At 38.0% G+C, this 13,390-nt stretch overlaps 1 protein-coding gene across 1 annotated transcript in view; it reads left to right on the top strand.

Annotated features, from left to right (window-relative positions):
- The window catches only part of ncam1b (neural cell adhesion molecule 1b), a gene marked incomplete at both ends in the record, with an annotated part of 120,139 nt that overhangs the window by 83,496 nt on the left and 23,253 nt on the right, over nucleotides 1-13,390 (top strand). The window contains one exon of the mRNA XM_083886394.1: nucleotides 7,783-7,812. Within this exon, the coding sequence (XP_083742520.1) occupies nucleotides 7,783-7,812 (30 nt within the window). The remainder of the gene's footprint in view (nucleotides 1-7,782; nucleotides 7,813-13,390) is intronic.

Here is a 13,390-nt window from a genome sequence, read left to right as displayed (position 1 = left end):
CAATTTTTTTTTTAAATTTAATTTCTATTTTGAAAAAACACACTTTTTTTTCAGAAATCGATTTTTTAAGTTTATGAATCTATTCAGAATCGTGGATGATTAGAATTGCGATTCCCATGTGAATCGCTACAAAGAGACAAATGTACAAATAGATTTTCAAAAAAAAATTGAAATAAAAAAAAAAAGTTTTTTTTTTAAAATTTCTATTTTGAAAAACCACACAAATTATTTTTTTTTTTTTTTCAGAAATCGATTTTTGAAGTTTATGAATCAATTCAAAATCGTGGAAGATTAGAATCGCGATTCCAATGTGAATCGATTTCCCCCCCCACTCCTATATATATATCTATATCTATATAGATATAGATATATATCAGGGACTGCTTCTGAGGGAGTTAAATAACAGATTCTTATATTTTCCTATGGGCAGCCATCGTCTGCATCACCCACCCATTCCCTTCATTTCCGTGCCGCGTCACCTGACGCCCCGTCATGTGACGCGCAGCTGTGCCGTGGCGGCGGAGTGTTTCTTAGCGCCGTAGTCTCTCTGTGGCGTCTCTCTCTCTTTAAAGAGAAAATGATTAGCAGCCCGAGTGATCGAGCCGGTGTTTTCCTTTGGCACGGGGGTTCTAATGGATCCGCGGAGAATCGGCTGCTAATTATTTAACTGTCTGTAGTTGGTTTTGGTTCATTTCCATGTGCGTCTGTCCGTCTGTGATCATCATCATCAGCCATATTTCATCTCGAACTGGTGCGACAAGTCGGACGACATTCGTTTGGGGCGGACGCCGTGACAAATCGAGCGAATGATGCAAAAAAAAACAAAAAACAAATCAAAAACAATCACAGCGGTTAATTTAATTTGTTTGTTCACACTTTAAAGACAGTTGAAGGCAGCGTTTTGTCCCTGATGTTGTGACGCTGTAGAAAACCAGTGCAGATCTGTAAAGGTGTCATTTTAGATGTGTCATGATGACGAATGGTCAGAATAAATTAGCAGTTATTACTTCCTCCAAAGAGACTTTATTATTTATTTCGTTTGTCTGCGAGTGGAATAACTCGTAAATTAAAGGAAGGATCTGATGAAACGTGTGCGTTTAGAAAGAGACGATAATTGATGATGTTTATTTTGGCTAATATATTTTATTTTTGTCTTCCATCTGGAAAAAAAATCAAACTGTTTAATGAGAACAAAACCTAGCTAACAACATATTTAACAATTATATACAGGGTTTTCAATAAAAATATTGTAAAAACTCATCAAAAAGTCATAAAAAATGCTAATTCCAGGTTTTTAACAACCATTCAATGAAAAGTGAGTGCCTTAATAATCATATTACACACCTTTTTATTTATATAAAACGAGTAAAAACTACTGTTACTAAAACTAGCAGAAGTGCAATCACAAATCTGCCGACTCATCCGTTAGCTTAGCTGTTAGCGCCACTCGATTGAGGCGGGAAAGGAGCGTGGCTGATTTTAAGAGTAATAATGAGTAAAATCATTCAGTATTATCATCTTTGCGGGAACGGTGTCGTGTCTGGTTTTATGTTTGTTAGAACAAGTTAGGTTTCCTTGTCAGATTTTTGAGTGAGTTGCTCCGTTTAGCTGATGTTTCCAGCCTCAGCAGTTAATGACACAGGACAACAACAACATGCTGACTCATCAGTTCTCGTCAGGACGTCGCCAAGTGAATTAAACGCTGACTGGGGTTGGTGCATTTATGTGTTTGTGCATTTTATTTTGTATTCCTCTTAGCTTGAAAAAAAAAAAGGCTCTTCATTTACAAGCGGCACAAATGCTAGCTAGATGTTAGCGTTCCTTGACAGTTTTAGTAGTTTGCTTTGTTAACATAGGTTACATGACTTGGCAGTTAATGACAACGACAATATGCTGACTCATCATTTATAGTCAGGACGTCGCCCTAGCTTGCGTTTGGTGCATTTGTGTGTTATTTGGAGTCGTGTTAGCTTGAAAAAAGGCTCTTCATTTACAGCAACCCCATGTGCTAGCTAGATGTTGGCGTTCCTTGACAGTTCTTAGTGGTTTGCTTTGTTGACATAGGTTACATGACTTGGCAGTTAATGACAACGAGAATATGCTGACTCATCATTTATAGTCAGGACATCGCCCAGTGAATAAAACTTAGCTGGGTTTGGTGCATTTATGTGTTATTCGGATTTGTGTTAGCTTGAACAAAGGCTCTTCATTTACAGCGACACAAATGCTAGCTAGATGTTGGCGTTCATTTATAGTTTTTAGTGGTTTGCTTTGTTGACAGAGGTTTCCTGACTCAGCAGTTATGCTGACAATATGCATAATTTATAGTTGGGGCGTCGCCAGGTGAATAAAACTTAGTCTGGGTTTAGTGCTTTTTTGTGTTGTTCGGATTGGTGTTAGCTTGAAAAAAGACTCTTCATTTACAGCGGCACAAATGTGAGCTAGATGTTTGCGGCACTCGTCAGCTCTGTTTAGCAGTTTTCCTGAATCAGCAGTAAACGACACAGGACAACAACAACATACTGACTCATCAGTTTCAGTCAGGGGCGTCGCCCAGTGAATAAAACTTAGCTTGGGTTTGGTGCATTTATGTGTTATTCGGAGTTTGTGGCACAAATGCTAGCTAGATGTTGTTTTTTAGTGGTTTGCTTTGTTAACAGAGTTTTCCTGACTCAGCGGTTAATGACACAGGATAAGGACAATATGCTGACTCATCATTTATTTTCAGGGCTGACTGGGTTTGGTGCATTTATGTGCTATTCGGAGTTTTGTGGCACAAATGCTAGATAGATGTTGGCGTTCCTTGATAGTTTTTAAGCTGTTTTCTTTGTTAACAGAGGTTTTCTGACTCATCATTTATAGCCAGGGCATCGCCAAGTGAATAAAACACTGACTGGCTTTGGTACATTTATGTTTATTCATATTTAAACATATTATTCAAAGCGGCCCTTGTCAGTTTTTATAGTTGTGCTCTGTTTAGCAGAGGTTTCCAGAATAAATCAGCAGTTAACGACGCAGGACAACGACAATATGCTGACTCATGATCAGTTTCAGTCAGGGCGTCGCCAAAGTGAATAAAACTTAGCCTGTGTTTGGTACATTTATGTGTTATTTGGATTGGCGTTAGCTTGAATAAAGGCTCTTCATTTACAGCGGCACAAATGCTAGCTAGATGTTGGCATTCCTTGATAGTTTTTTAGTGGTTTGTTTTGTTGACAGAGGTTTTCTGACTCAGCAGTTATTCGGATTCGTGTTAGCTTAAAAAAAGGCTCTTCATTTACAGTGGCACAAATGCTAGCGGCCCTTGTCAGTTTTTATTGTTACGCTCTGTTTAGCAGAGGTTTCCAGAATGAATCAGCAGTTAATGACGCAGGACAACGACAATATGCTGACTCATTATTTATATTCAGGACTGACTGGGTTTTTGGTGCATTTATGTGTTATTCGGATTCGTGTTAGCTTAAAAAAGGCTCTTCATTTACAGCGGCACAAATGCTAGCTAGATGTTAGCGGCCCTTGTCAGTTTTTATAGTTGCGCTCTGTTTAGCAGAGGTTTCCAGAATGAATCAGCAGTTAACGACGCAGGACAACGACTATATGCTGACTCGTGATCAGTTTCAGGGCGTCGCCAAAGTGAATAAAACTCAGCCTGGCCTGTTTGTGTACGTCGATGCGTTTTACTCGCGTTAGCATGTGTGTGATGGCGTTTTCACGCTGACGCTACAGTTCACGTCTGTGTCTGAAATAAACGGTACGAGTCTCACAGGAGCGGTTGTGTTGTCCGTTCACACCTGCTGCTGCCGCCGCCGCCGCCGCCGCGATGTTCTTTTGTCGTAAACAGACACCTGTCACAGAACTGTCAGACGATGATGTCACACACCGTTAGCTTGCCTGTTTTAATTGCGTCTCTCTCGCCCGGCGCGGCGCTGATGTGCAGTCGACTGCGGCCTGTAATGACGTATGTTGCTCGGTGTGTTTTACTGTGACAGTAAAGGACTCGCTCTGCTCCAGAGGACGTTATGAATTTATATTCCTACGCCGAGCTTTGCATTTCAATTACTTAGCAAAAGACACCAGCGATAATGTCTCCACTTTTTATTTCACTGAGGGGAGTCTGAACGTCCTGCCGCCTGGAGAGGCCTATATGTCTATTTCTATATTTTATCTTTTATTATGATTATCATGAAGATTATGAAATTGATTTTTTTTGTTGGGAACTACAAGGAATTATAACATTAAAAATATCAGAATGTTTCCTTTAAATGTCCTAATAATTATTATAAATGTTAATTTTTCTAAAGGCTGCAGTTAAGTGTTTTTGTCTTTAATTAGGACAAACCTTTTTTATAATTCAACTATTTTTATGATGTAAAAATAATGACTGTGATATTTGTATTTCCTGATTAACTGTCATTATTGTGAAAAAGAAAAAAAAAACTTTATTTATTCACTCAGAGCAGGACATGAAGGCTGCGACAACTGTTCACTTATTAATTAATCAGCAACTCAGTGTTTTTAATTATTATTCTTAAACGTGAATAAATGAATATTTTCCGGTTTCTCATTAAAAATGAAGAATAATTGGTTTGTGGACAAAACGAGACATTTGAGAAACTCTGATCGATGTTTTTTGACATTTATGGACAAAACAACTCATTTATGAATTGAACTAATAATCCACAGATTAAAAGATTATGAAAAATATACATTATTTGCAGCGATTTTAATAATAATGTAAGTGTAAAAGCATGAAAGAAGTTGAGAAATGGAAAAATAAAATAAACATGTAGATCCACTATAGCTAACTAGCCAAACTTCTCCAGCTAGTCCTGATGGTGGCGCTACATCATCTAAATAAAAAAAATTAATGAATTCTCTACATGATGGTTGCAGATTATAGAAATGTCAAACAAAATATTACAATTTATTATTAACCCAACTATTAACCAAATGCGTTGGCCCAACTATAAAGAAAGTTAAGTGCTGTACTTGTGTTAATTTGTAATGATTTTAATGGATTTTAACGTATTTTACTCCTTGATCTTATCACATTTGGAGGAATTTTGATGAATTATAAAAATCTAAGCCTTCAATGCATGACAGTTTTTGACTGTAAACCTTGTAAATTCTTGCTAAATTGCGGATCCCCCAAACGTGACGTGGAAAAAAAGACTTCGATTTGTGGCAAGGAAACACTAAATTGTGGCCACGATATAGGTTATAATTTAGTTATAATTGAATTTCATTCATTTTCTATGGCTTTATCCACCACATGAGCGTTAAACAGAATATTAAGAGCCAGGTTACTTTACAGGTAATAGACGTAACCTCGCCTCTGTCTCGCTGAATACATTCCCGCTAGGTTTTTGATTTTTAATATCCCAGGAACTCATTTCAGACCTAAAATAAAACCCAATCTCACTATAATCTCTGTCCATCCAGAAGCTCCAGCCCAGATTTCCGGGTAATTCATGAGAATGTTATTAATATTATTAATTTCGTGCACACGTTAATCGTGGAAAGTGTCGTCTTTGAACAGTTTAGTTTTTCACTTGTGGAGTAAATGAGTCTTAACATTTGTTGTCGCTGTTGTCACCAAAATCTGCTTTTAGTTCAGTGTGATATTCTGCCCCCTGGTGGGCGGCTTGGTGTCTGAAGTTGTGAGTTCTCTTAAACAGTTTGGACGTCATCGCAGCTTTAACTTGGATCACAATCAGCGACAGACGTTTATTAGCGTCTGAAGTTTGGTTGTAATCCTCCAGCGTTGATCATGAGAGGATAATAATCCACACACTCCACGGTTCACCCTTCAATTATTCCCACAGATTTGCTTTCTTGACATTTCCTCGCTGCCGTTGCACCTGATGAAATAGCTGTTTATCTTAATTCTCTTTTGTCGCCGCTGCTCGTTCCGCTTCAGTGCTATGTGGGCCATCACACCTCATCATCCTCATCGTCATCGTCGTCACGCTTTAACGTTTTTCCCTCAGATCCGTAGAGAGCATGATTTCCCTTTCACAGAGTTCTTCTCTTCTTCTGTCATGTGGTGCAGCCGGGGCGTCGTCGTCGTCGCCGTCGTCTGTTTCACCTCGGCGTCGCATGTCGCCGAGCGCAGCTCAAACTCTGTGTTGTCTGTTGTTCAGGTGTTTGTCATGTGATATAAATGTGTGTTTTGTAGGAAAATGGGAGATTATTTGTTGCGGAAACTGTCAAATAATATTCACGGCAGGAAACAACGGCTGATATTTGACTCAACCGATGCCTAACGTGCGACAGTCTACGCGGAATTGTGCCGTTTATATATGAAAACTTTTGACTTTGCGCCAAGGAAACTTCAATGTTAATGAAACAAAATTGAGGGAGTGCAAAGAACAAATGAGGGAGCGTAAACAACAAGTGAGGGAACGTAAAGAAAAAGTGAGGGAGCGCAAAGAATAAGTGAGGGAGCGTAAAGAACAAATAAGGGAGCGTGAAGAACAAATGAGGGAGTGTAAAGTACAAGTGAGGGAGCGTAAAGAACAAGTGATGAGCGTAAACAACAAATGAGGGAGCGTAAACAAGTGATGGAGCGTAAAGAACAAGTGAGGGAGCAGAAAGAACAAGTGAGGGAGTGTAAAGAACAAGTGAGAGAGTGTTAAGAACAAGTGAGGGAGCGCAAAAACAAGTGAGGGAGTGCAAAGAACAAGTGAGGGAGCGCAAAAAAAAAGTGAGGGAGTGCAAAAAACAAGTGAGGGAGCGTTAAGAAGAAGTGAGGGAGCGCAAAAACAAGTGAGTGAGCGCCAAGAACAAGTGAGGGAGCGTTAAGAAGAAGTGAGGGGGCGTAAAGAACAAGTGAGGGAGTGCAAAGAACCAGTGAGGGAGCGTAAAGAACAAGTGAGGTAGCGCTAAAAACAAGAATTTATATCAATCCAAAAAATATTTGTCTTGCAATTTCAACAAGAAAACTTCAATGTTCATGAAAATAAATTGGAAATTTCAGAATTGTGCTTCGAAAACTGAATCTTTGAGAGACTTGAATTGTGGTCTTTAAACAGCAGTTTTTCTTAAAACAGCACAAATATGGTCTGTTTTTTACAGATTATGTTTTATGTCGTAATATTATTATTATTATCATTATTATTATTGAGCTGTGTTATCTGTTAATATAGAAACACAAGAGCTGCTGCAGCCGCTCATCAATTTTTATGTAATCGTTAAACACTCGACTATATATGTAGAGCTTTAGCTTCTTCAATGTCAATATTTTCTTTATATAACGAAAAGAAAATCATTAAAATTGATTCATTTCGGGGTTTTTTCGGACAAAAACACAATCATTATTTCCACCGATTGACAATTTCCTACATTTTATGGACTGAAAAATACAACAAATTGACGAATGGGAAACAAAAAAAACAGCTAGTTTTAAGAAACCCCAACAGTGTTTTATTCCCCACACACACACAAGTAAATTCTCCTTTATTTGGACTTTATCTTCTTATTATCGCTGCGAGTCTGAGAAATAGTTTGCAGGTCGATAATTGCTGCACATCTGTGGCCCTGTGGTGTGATGGAGTCGGCGCTCGCTGATAAACCAATAACCTTCTTATCTGTGAGCGTTATCCGTGATGTGAGGCCAACACACTCAGGCTCTGAAATGAAGACTGTGTGCGTCGATGAAAACTATCTTTGCACTCACACATTCAGCTCAGGTGATGCACGGAAATACTAAAGCGTGGACGAGGATGACTCTCTAAGAACTGCTCTGCCTTGTGTTTGTTGTCGTGTCTCTGTCCTCTGCAGGCGTCGTGGACTCGGCCCGAGCAGCACAAGGTACTCTTCAACGCATGACTTACTTTTTCTTCTTCTTTTTCTTACACATTTACACTCCGTCTCTCACGGCAGGGAGTCTGATTCAGTCCTGGATGGATGCGGATCAGATTTCCGAGGGTCAGGGAGAGAACAAAAGCTGTGGTTTTGACACTAAATCTCTGCTGTTTGGTTTGTTTTTTCCTGCATAATCTCAACATGTTTCCTCCCTCAGACGCTGTGAACTTCTTAAAGTGTAACTAAACCCGCTTTCCTCAGGCCAATGAGGTGATATCTGGTGAATTTATTTGTTAATTTAACGAGAATGTTAAATATATGGCATTTACCTGTATAAGAACTAATGAAAGGTCTGTTTTGACTAGTGCTAACGCGTTAAAGTTATCGTCAATGTTAGCGCTCATTAACGCATGATGCGTTTCCATGATGGCTGCCTGGAAAATTGTTAAAATTAGTCTCTAAAGTAACGCTAAACACAACGCTTAACGAGATGCATTCAAAGACCCCGGTAAAATGCTGTCATTTTACGCATTAGGCTCAGAGGAGCAGCTTCAGGATGCATTCATGGAACCTCGCAAATGCAAAAGTGATAAAGGAAACAAATAAATGAGCGCTGGGCACGTTAACGCCGTCAACGTTAACGCACAACGCGTTTCCATGATGACTGACTAGAAAAAGACGCGCATGACGTCATGTTTACGCAATTCCCAGATTGTTAAAATGAGTTTCTAAAGTAACGCTAAACGCATAAGGCAGGCGTGTTGAGCTTAACGAGATGCATTCAAAGACCCCAGGTAAAATGTGGGATCGGCAGCGCGTTAGGCTCTGAGGAGCAGCTTCAGGATGCATTCATGGAACCTCGTAAATGTAATTACTTCTGCACACGCACAAGTGATAAACGAAACAGAAAAATAAACATTAAATAAATGAGTGCTGGGCCTGTTAGCGGCGTCAACGTTAGCGCACATTCATGCATGATGCGTTTCCATAGCTGTCTGGAAAAAGATGCACGTGACGTCATGTTTACGCGACTCTCGATTGTTAAAATGAGTCGCTAGAGTAACGCTAAACACATAAGGCAGGCGTGTTGAGCTTAACAAGATGCATTCAATGACCCCAGTAAAATGTCGTCACTTATGTGGGATCGACAGCGCGTTGAGCTCAGAGGAGCAGCTTCAGGATGCATTCATGGAACCTCGTAAATGTAATCACTTCTGTACACGCACGAGTGATAAAGATAACAATAAATACATGAGTGCTGGGCACGTTAGCTTTAGTTAGTTAATTTTTTAATGTTAAAGTTTAAAGTTTTAAATTTGTTCATATCCGACTTTTCTTAAGGTGCTTTTTTAAAACAATATATACATTTAATATCATAAATATACTGCTTAAAAGTCCATTGGACGCCTGACAGAAAATCAAAGACTGATAATTACACATTCCCTTAAACGTTTTTTTAAACAATATATACATTTAATGTCATAATTATCCAACTATACGAAGGAAACTAAAGAACCGCAGTAGCTGGTGTTTGACCAGAGGGGGCAGCAGATACATTTATCTACAGTAATTTGCACTAAATTGTGAAAAAAGTAAGTTTTAGTTGCACTTTGAGATGTAAAAACACGGGTTATTAACAAACTTCTCTACGTTGTTTTCACGACAAAAGTTACGTACTGCAGCTTTAAAACAAAGTTTGTGTTATAACGACTGTTATTTTCTGACTTTATACAAACATATATAAACGTAAACTTATATTTATGTGTGTAGAGGAAATGAAAAGTGTCTTTGTGCAGCAGAGCAGATCATCTTTTTCTGCCTCTTTTTTTCCCTCGAAAGAAAGTGAGAATTGGCCAAAGTCTGAGCTGCTGCCCACGTAAGCCTTTCCTCGTATTCTCCTCGCTGGCTTTTTTAAAAGTCTCATCTCACATATGTGAGGAAATTGGTGAGAAATAGCAGTGGAGTGAAGCTCATTATGGGATGGACAGAGAGAGTGAGGAGGGAGGAGGAGCTGGTGGTTTATATTATACTGACTTTCAAATCAACCTGAAGAAAAAAAAGACCAAACTGACCGATTTTACAGTCATGGAAAATGATGGGGAAGAAAAAATGTCCTGGAAAAGCTTGAATTGTCCTGGAAATGACTGAAACTCTGGAAGATAAAAGTAGAGAAGAAATAAAGATAATAATAAAGAGGGGAAAAAAGGAATAAAAAACAGATTTGATGATTAAAAGTCAGAATTCCCAGAAAAAGGTCTGAGTCCTGAGATCTGGGTCTGAATTCTATATTTAACTCTGATACTTTTATCTAATAATAGTCACTTTTATCAGAGTTTAATTCTGAGAAAAGAGTCCACTTTTGGGATTGAAGTCTGATTCCGAGGAAGAGGTCAGTGTTCTGAGATTGGGGTCAGAATTCTGACTTGAATAATCCTCACTTTAATCTCAGAATTCGGAGAAAAAAGGCCAAATTCTCAGATTAAAGTTGGAATTCCAAGGAAAAGATTGGAGTTGTTAGATTGGGGTCAGAAGATTGATTTCTTTTTTATGTCATATTTAGTTTTAATCCTAATCCTCTGCTGTAGCTTTAGGCTGAAATCATGTTTTGTTAAAGTCCACCTGAGCTCAGTTTGTCTCTCAGGAGACGACTGTTTGTCACAGTCTGTTACAAACCTCGACTCAGTGGTTTTGTGACGAGCTGCAGGACAGAAGCTTCGTCCCGGGGAGAAGTTCCGTCTCTTTGTTTGTCCCGGACATTTCAGATTTGTGGAGACGTGATGTGGACGTGATGTGGACATCAGTCCTCTGAGGATTCTCAGTGTCTGTCTCCTCTGCTGCTGCTGCAAGAGTTAGTCTGCTGTCACTGAAGGGTTAGATTAATGAGAGGTTTCACACAGACAGACAGACAGATAGACAGACAGACAGACAGACAGACAGACAGATAGACAGACAGATAGACAGAGACAGGAGAAGTCTTCTTACTCGTCCACTGAAGCCAAACATCGTCCTCGACGAGACATAAACGCAGAGACAGTAAAGTCACTCTGTTGCATTATGTTTTATTCTGATGTTGAAACTTTAATGAATCACTGTTTTACGCTTTAGTCTCACGTGTCTCTGTGAGGAAAAGACAAACTGTCCTCACGAGCTTCAGCCTTTGTGGGGACATTCAGATTAGGATTGAGCTGACGTCACGCTAACGAGGTCACGCTAATTAAATGTCCAAACTCCAGATTAAAGACAGATTTTATGAGAAAATGTCCAAATTAAAGTCAGATTTTTTAGACTGAAAAGAGATTTTATGAGAAAATGTTCAATTTTCAGTCAGGATTTTGAGATTATAGTCAGATTTTATGAGTATAATGTCCAAATTACAGTCATTCTGAGATTAGTCAGATTTAATGAGGAAAAAAAAATTCTGAGATTAAAGACATGTTATGAGGAAATATCCAAATTACAGTCAGGTCAGGATTCTGAGATTAAAGACAGATTTTATGAGAAAATGTTCAGTCAGGATTTTGGGATTATAGTCAGATTTTATAAGTATAATGTCCAAATTACAGTAATTCTGAGATTAGTCAGATTGAAAAAGATGAGAGAAAAAAAATTGTCCAAACTTAAGTCAGAATTCTAAGATTAAAGACATGTTATGAGGAAATATCCAAATTACAGTCAGGTCAGGATTCTGAGACTAAAGACAGATTATATGAGAAAATGTCCAATTTGATGACAGGATTCTGAGATTAAAGACCGATTTTATGAGAAAATACTAGAGTTAAAATTCAGAATTCTGAATGAGATAATTAGAATAATGAGTTCTGAGATTAGAGTCACAATTTGATTTAGATTAGGATTGAGCCGATGAGCTGTGGTAGCTGACGTCACGCTAACGAGGTAGCGCCCCCTCTGGTGGGAATTATTAAAAATATATATTAGACAAAACATGAGTGGAAGATGATAAAAGTGAAGACGGTGAAGAGATGTCGTACTAAAACAAACGGAGACACAACAGAGACAGAACCAGGCTCAAAGATGTGCGACCATCTGCCTAGACAGGTTGTGGTGAAAGAGGAAGTGAAGAAGAAGACAGATGTAAAGCGTTCACGTTAAATCTCGCTGATTGTCGTTCAGTTAACGTGAAAAAAAGACTCTGTGATTTTTCCACCGTCTTCAAACCTCTAAACGTCACATAGAGACTTCACTGAGTGCAGAGTGTAAACGTAAATAAATCACAACAACAACAACAACGTTGTAAAAGAGTGTGCGTGGGCGGCTCTTTTATACGAGCAGTGTTTTCTTCTACGACTGCTTTATGTTTTTAAAAAAGCTGTAAAAAAAACAAGCAAAACAAGTGTAGGTTCTTCAGTGTCAGACGCTTAAAACAAAGAAAAGTCGTTTTACATAATCAGAATTTACATATTTAAAACAACGTGATTAACAAATCACAGAAACAGTCGCAGTTTAATTGGTTTATTTCATTTAACTTCTCTTCCTTGCATTAAAATACATAAATTAAACACTTTGACGGTAACTAGTGTTTTCAATTCTCCGTCTTGTTTTTTTAATTAAATCAACATTTAAACTGAAGCCTGACTTTTAAAGGTTGTTCTGCAAGTTAAAATGCAATTAAAATGGAAAATAATAATAATACGTTTATTTATATTAGAGTTCATTTGATATGGGCTTTTTTAACTTATCAATATTTAAACAATTGTATAACTTCAATAACCAGTTATTGAACGCCACTAATGTTCTGTCTCTATATATTATATATGTATATATATACATATACACATACACATATATGTATACATACATATATGTGTATATTATATACATAATTTTCAATAAAAGATCAATGAAACTGGTCATCAAATAAAAAAATAAAGATTTAGTGACTTGGCAACATTTATCACACTTTGTTAATAATTGTTATAGTATTGACACTGACAACAGGAGGAAGCTCCTGCAGCTTTTTACTAAAAAATGACATTTTTATGTCAAATACCTAGAATCAATAGTTGAGGCAAACCTATTAAGCGCCCCCTGCTGGATTCTATAGACTATAGACTTTTCTTTGTTGTTTTCCTAAATGATTCGACTATTGACTCTATACTGCCCCCCAAGATTTCCGGTGGTATTGCGCCATTTCATACATTATCGTAAAAAAATAGTGGGATTATGACGTCATCGCTTTCCCAAAGTAGAGTATTAGGTGGCGTTTTGAGATTTTCCCAATCTGGGACCTGGGATTCTGGATTAGAGGTTAGTATCATGGAAAACAGGGCAGAAGAGCTCAGTACAATCCAAACAAAGAGCCTTTTTACAAAGAAAAAATGACAAACTGACAAAGAAAAGTCCTGATCACAGAAACTTAAAGTCCTGTTAACAATCTTAGTCTGTAAGAACTCTATAAAGTATATTACTTTATTAACAATACTAATAATTGTTATAGTATTGACACTGACAACAGGAGGAAGCTCCAGCAGCTTTTTAATAAAAAATTACATTTTAATGTCAAAAATAGTCGAAACAAACCTTGCAAGCGCCCCCTGCTGGATTCTAAGGGGTCAGAAATTGGAAA

This window comes from Microchirus variegatus (genome assembly GCF_963457635.1).
Source record: "Microchirus variegatus genome assembly, chromosome: 3".
Lineage (NCBI taxonomy): Eukaryota > Metazoa > Chordata > Actinopteri > Pleuronectiformes > Soleidae > Microchirus > Microchirus variegatus.
Note: the sequence above shows the minus strand (reverse complement) of the source record. Positions and strands in the feature narration are given on the sequence as shown.